Consider the following 6000-nt stretch of genomic DNA (forward strand, 5'->3'; position numbering starts at 1 on the left):
ATACTAGGAATGCGAGGCTGTAGGTTAGAAGTAGCGGTGGTCGCTTGAGTAGTATCCTGGACGGTTTTAGTGTTTCGGAGTGCCAGTGATTCAGACTGCAACAGATCCTCGCATTCGGTAATTAAATTCTCAATGCGGTCTATTACACAATTCCCACCGGAGAACTTCCCTGATCTTTTTGTTTTTTTCTTAGAAGGAACCGTAGGCCTTTCAGTAGCCTTTCTCTTCCCATTATGAATAAGATAGTCAATAAAGAGAGTAGCCGGAAGAGGAGCACAGGGCAAAATAACTGTTGAGTGTACTTAAAACAATGTCAGAAGTGCAAGATATATACAAGACGATCGATGCAACCCAACTCGATCGATGCAACCCAACTCCTATACAGTAATATTCAACAGAAAATCGTAGGTAAGCTCAGTAAGGAGGGAGACCAATGTCAGTAGTGGAAGCAATGAGTATTCGATGTACAATATAACAAAATCTTGTTTTGTGTTGGCTTCCAGGGCCGAAGGTATTAGAGGGGTGGCTCAGCCCAGCCCAGCCTCCTCCGGGCTACGACGGGTGTGGACGGGCCCGCCCTTAGCCCGGGCTTTGCCGTGGCACGCCCGCGCTGCTGGAGCCCTGGCCGGGTGATAAGCGCCTCCTGGCGCGAGGGGAGCGTGATGGCGGCGTCCTCGCCGCTATGCGGTTTTCTGCTACCACCACGGTGATTGAGCAAGCGGGCAAATGCGCTTCCTACTGCCCCCCCGCAGTCTCATCGATGTCGCTTGGCTGTAGTGGTCTCCCGCGCTGTGGGAGCCCTAGCCGGGTGGTAAGCGCCTCCAGACAAGAGCGGAGCATGATGGCGTCCTCGCCACTATGCAGGCTGGGGGATGTGGTTTTCTGCTCCCACCACGGTGATTGAGCAAGCGGGCAAACGGGCTTCCCTACTGCCCCCCGCATTTTCCTTGATGTTGTCGCTTGGCTGTAGTGGTCTCCCGTGCTGTGGGAGCCCTGGCCGGGTGATAAGCGCCTCCTGGCACGAGCGGAGCGTAATGGTGGCGTCCTCACCGCTATGCAGGCTGGGGGAGGTCGTTTTCTGCTCCCACCACAGTGATTTAGCAAGCGGGCAAACGGGCTTCCCTACGGCCCCCGCAGTCTCCTCGATGTTGTCGCTTGGCTTTAGAGGTCTCCCATTCACACTAATGACAATGTGTAGACCTCCCTTTTTTAAAATACATGTCACCTTTAAGGTGGCCTATTGAGCCCTAAGGCAGGGTGCTGTATATTATAAATCAGAACATGTATTTTCATATGTCCTAGCAGTAAAAACCCCAGATTCTCGTAATTACTTTGGAAAGGCTAGGAGCCCCATTGGCAAGTGCTGAGTTACGTGCTGACAACTCAGCTGTCCTAACTCCTGAATGAGACAACTAATGTTGGTACTTCAAGGTATTAAACAAATAGTTGCATTAAACCCGACTTGATGCCTAAGTTGAGTATTAATGCAACTTTAGGAAGTTGACATTTTATTGCTCAAGTTCTCTAGTGGCCATTTACAGTTGCTGGCCATGAGACAGCCTTCTGCCCTCCTGGGGAGGCTTGCCGTTTGAAGAAGTTTTACCTCTCCCTAGTAGGAAGCCACACATGGTGTGAGCCCAAAAAGTGAGCTTCAATGGGGAAGCCGCCTTTGAAGGGTAAATGGTGAACATGTATAAAAGGGCTGCTCTTGTTCTGGTAGACATGTTGGCATTGGGGACAGAGAGGGGAAAACAGTTACCAGATCGGTTTTCCCCGTGCGAGTGTAGACCTCATGTAGCCACATCTTTCAGATGGGCTACTAATCTCCACACACCAAGAGAGGGTTTTTTGCCATCTTGGGAGTAGGCAGAATGTTGTACTCTGGGATAGCTAAATGCTGCACTTTGCAGTAGGTCGTCATCAGGCGAGAGGGGACCTGGTAGCCCATTGGCTATTAGTCACCGTATCCCCGGATTGTGAGCATAAAAGTAGCACCCAGACCCTAGATCACGTGTGCACTGGCGTGAAGGACTGCCCTGCTGATCCCCGGACCTGGCAAAGGGAGGCTGTACGACAGGCTGGACTGCATCTACTGCTACTGGCCTAGCAAAGAGAGGACTGTGACTGTGGTGCCCTACTTGAGGAAAAGGCATCCCTGAGCCCCAAACAGAAGAGGTGAACTACCAAGAGTCAGTTGGCTGACTTTCAGTTCCAGCGTTAGGGCCACAAAAACTGAAGAAGCCGCCTTGGCAGAGTTGATAGCACAACTGCTTATTCACCACTAACTGCAACCTGGGAGACTAAACCATGACACTCAGAAGTTGCACCGGAGTTCTGCAGAACCTGGGAGAGTTGCCAAAGTCCAGTTTGGCCACCCAAGATGGACAATAGAATCCGTTGAAGGGAACCACTTGTTTCTCTACTATCAGAGACCAGTTAACCAGTGGCAACTGATTTTGGGCTGGACCTCACCTGGACTTCAAGGGATATCGACCTCTGTGATCAAAGTCGCCTCTCCACATTTGTGGCCCCAGGAAGTCACCAGTTGACCGGATCAGCATCCTTAACATACTGTATCCTTTGCATCAGGACCACTTCATTGAAGTCTATGAAAGTTTGCCCCTAGAGACTGGAACTGGATTGGAGACTGCTTTGAATGCAAGGAAACTATCCAGCTAAGCCTTACTAGCACCTTTGACTTGCTCCCTGATGGAGTTGGTCGGCCAAAGCATACCAGAGTACGCAAACCAAGCTTCATAAAAAAAAAAAGGTTTTCAAACGAATCTCTAAATATTGTAGTTTTCGATGCTTGTTCTCATTTTGAGTGAAAAGCCGATGGATTTTTAAATTTATTTTGGTGGCTGAAAATTCATATAAATACGAACCAATTTTAAGGGTTGCCTAACAAAAAAACAAAAAAAAATGAATGTGTTCATCTGTAACGAAACTGGTGCTCATGTAAAGCTCTCTGATACCCGATGTCTTGGGTCTAGTTCGTGCTATATAAAACTCTTAAACCATTTGTTGGATTGAACTGGACTCTTTTTTACAGCCTCATAATTCGTCAAGGCAGGCCTAACGTAATTTAAGTTCCTCTCTGTGGAGCAGGGACCAAGCACTGATTGTTTTAACTTAATCAGTGCCTGTCCACTGCTCTCGACGTAATTGAGGTACTGTTTTGTTCTGTTTAACTTTTAGTGTGCTGCAAACAAAAAGAGGTGTGACTGGCAAAAATGTGTTCAACAACACACAAAATTGCAAAGGTTTATTTTTTATAGTTGACTTTCTTTTAATTTTCCAAGTGCTTTTCTCACTTTGCACTAATATTTTCTTGTGGTTTTGCTTGTGGGCACTGTTCTCAAAAGATAGAATTATTTTATTGCAAAACGACATTGTTTCTTTCTTATGTGTAATTTCTAAAATCCATCCAGGAACCACACTAGCATTCTAGTTTACTGAGGATGGGTAGCAAGCATACACCACAATATCATTCTTGATAATGGGATCAGGTGAAAGCTTGTCCCAAGCACTTCAACAACATCCTTGAAGCATCTGGTTGGAAATGAGACACACACATACTCAACATCCTGTGAGAATCAGATTGGGCAGATAGCAATCAACGCATAATCTTGGGATGTGAAGGTTGGGTTAGTGAAGCTATCATTCCATGGCAGGGACTGCTAGCTCAGTTTTCTTTTTTCAAATTTCAGAAAGTGCTTATCACTGATTGTTGCATCTTTGTCAAGAAACGGAGTGTCAATTGAATTTTTTTAATAACATATTATTTTTGTCTTTTTTTCTTTTCTCCGATTCATACTGTTTCTCTCTTAATGTTCTTACTGCTCTTCTGTGTTTTAACCTTGTTCTTGTTTTACCATTGTCACTTGTTGTTCCTTTTTGATTTTTCAAATTTAATTGCCTTTTTTTGTTTTCTCCTTAAAATATTCCCTCCAATTCCTTTTTTGGAATCATTCTATAATTCCCCTTCTCTATATTTTCTAATTTGATTATTTTCTCACTATTAATTATACCACTTCTCTTCGTGTTTCATTTTTCCTCCTCTTGCCTTTCTTGACTTCATACAATAACTCACTATATTTCTCACTACTGTCTTCTACTTATTTTCCTTTTCTTTTGATCTTGTGTTTCCCTTCCGTTTCCATCCTTTTATCTCCCTTTTCTCAGAATTTGGTGTATACTGCAGTCACTGTCGGAGTGAAGTCCGGGGTACCCAGTGTGCCATTTGCAAGGGGTTTACCTTCCAGTGCGCCATATGCCATGTGGCAGTCAAAGGCTCCTCCAACTTCTGCTTGACCTGTGGCCATGGAGGTCACACCAGCCACATGATGGAATGGTTTTGCACACAGGAGGTGTGCCCCACAGGCTGTGGCTGCCACTGTCTACTTGAGAGCACATTCTGAAGCCATTGATGTCATGACGAGCAAGGAGTTGGCCAACTGATTGTGAATCTGGTGACCCCGTTAGCAAGTCCTTCTGTACATGCTCAGGAAGAGATCTGGAGTCTTGCAAAAGAGGCATCTTTCTTTCCTAATGGGATGTCATGTTGCACAAACTTAATCCTCTTCATTCTATTACTTATGTTTTAAACAAGGGAGTTTACTGGCCAAGGAAATATGTGCAATTCCAACTCTAGTGAACGTCTATGAACAGAGTGCCTACCTCGTCTACCGTCACCCCCTGAACACCTGTTGTATTATTGTCTCTGTTATAGAGCTCAAATAATCAGCAACCACTGGGAAAAAAAGACATTGGATGTGGCATTTTACTGAGCTTTGAAAAAGAACTGAAGATACTCTCACTGTCTGCTGCCTAATCCATTTGGAAAATGAGTTGTTGCCTTGATAGTTATCAACCGAGAAATAATCAGTACAGAAAATGTGGTGGTCAAGATATTCACTTGATGCATTAGCCTCTTGTATGGCTATCTTGTAATACTAATAAGAGACTAAAAAGTACTTTTTAATTCATACCTGGCAGTAGCTTTTTTTTAAATTCTTAATACATTTCAGTATTTTTTGCACGGGAAACAAAAAAATAACATCACTGAGAATGTGTTGTGCTATGCCCTATGGACATTGCTTATTTAGTCAGTGTGCAGACACTGAAGAACTGCATAACAAACACCTCCCTTCTATTGGGGTGCAATGTTTACTTCCATTTCATGTGATGTTTGTCCAGAATTGAAACGCTGTGCTCAATGAGCGGCCTGGCAGGTCCACTTGAGGGGTCTACAAAAAAGATAGTGTGTGCTGAACAGAAGGTTTGTGCTTGAGACCGGGTCAGCGTGCACAAACATCCCCCCAAGTTCAACAGCTAGGGGCGAGCCTGTTACAGGAGACAGGCAGTGTGTCCTATCTTATTCTAGACAAATAATAATGTGATACTTCAACATAGTCCTTGGAACGGAACATGAAGGTTGAAAACAAGCTTGTGGACTAGAGCACTGAACTTTAGACTTGACTATAAATTCTGAGCTTTAGAAATCTCATTTGGGAACCTATGTGAATGTATTTTGCAGTGTAATTGTAAATAATGATTGCCATTTGTGATATTTAATTTCTAAAAATATGAATAATAAAATAACTAACCATTTTGAGTTTCACTTTCGAATCTATAAGCCATCAAAGAAATTGTAATGAAAAGTAAAATTCTCTGGAAAGGAAAACCTGGATGAAGAAAATTAAAATATAAATGCTGTAAGTCTGTGTGCGCCAATTCCCAACAATGAGAACCATTCCTCTACCTTCTGGAAAGACCAAAAGATGACAAATAATCATAAAGACAAAGCATTCTTCACTTGAATACCTCAGATCCATCTAACTATGTCCCATTGTACCTCATTGCTTAATTTATTCATTTCCCACTGCTCTGTGGGCACGGAAAATACACTGTGCCTCAACCCGCCCTTATGGGATTCCATAGGTGCACTAACAAGTCAACCGCCTTACTTCTAAGTAGGAAAATTAAGAATCAGCACAA

General features: G+C 43.9%; 1 protein-coding gene across 2 annotated transcripts in view; it reads left to right on the forward strand.

Annotated features, from left to right (window-relative positions):
- WDR59 (WD repeat domain 59) overlaps positions 1 to 5613 on the forward strand; it is a 1027519-nt gene extending 1021906 nt beyond the window's left edge. For both annotated transcript variants that reach the window (XM_086945225.1, XM_086945226.1), the window contains exon 26: positions 4186 to 5613. In XM_086945225.1, the coding sequence (XP_086801351.1) occupies positions 4186 to 4421 (236 nt within the window). In that variant the 3' untranslated portion in view covers positions 4422 to 5613. The remainder of the gene's footprint in view (positions 1 to 4185) is intronic.
- The last annotated feature ends 387 nt before the right edge of the window (positions 5614 to 6000 follow it).

This window comes from Lissotriton vulgaris, chromosome 12 (genome assembly GCF_964263255.1).
Source record: "Lissotriton vulgaris chromosome 12, aLisVul1.2, whole genome shotgun sequence".
Classification (NCBI taxonomy): Eukaryota; Metazoa; Chordata; class Amphibia; order Caudata; family Salamandridae; genus Lissotriton; species Lissotriton vulgaris.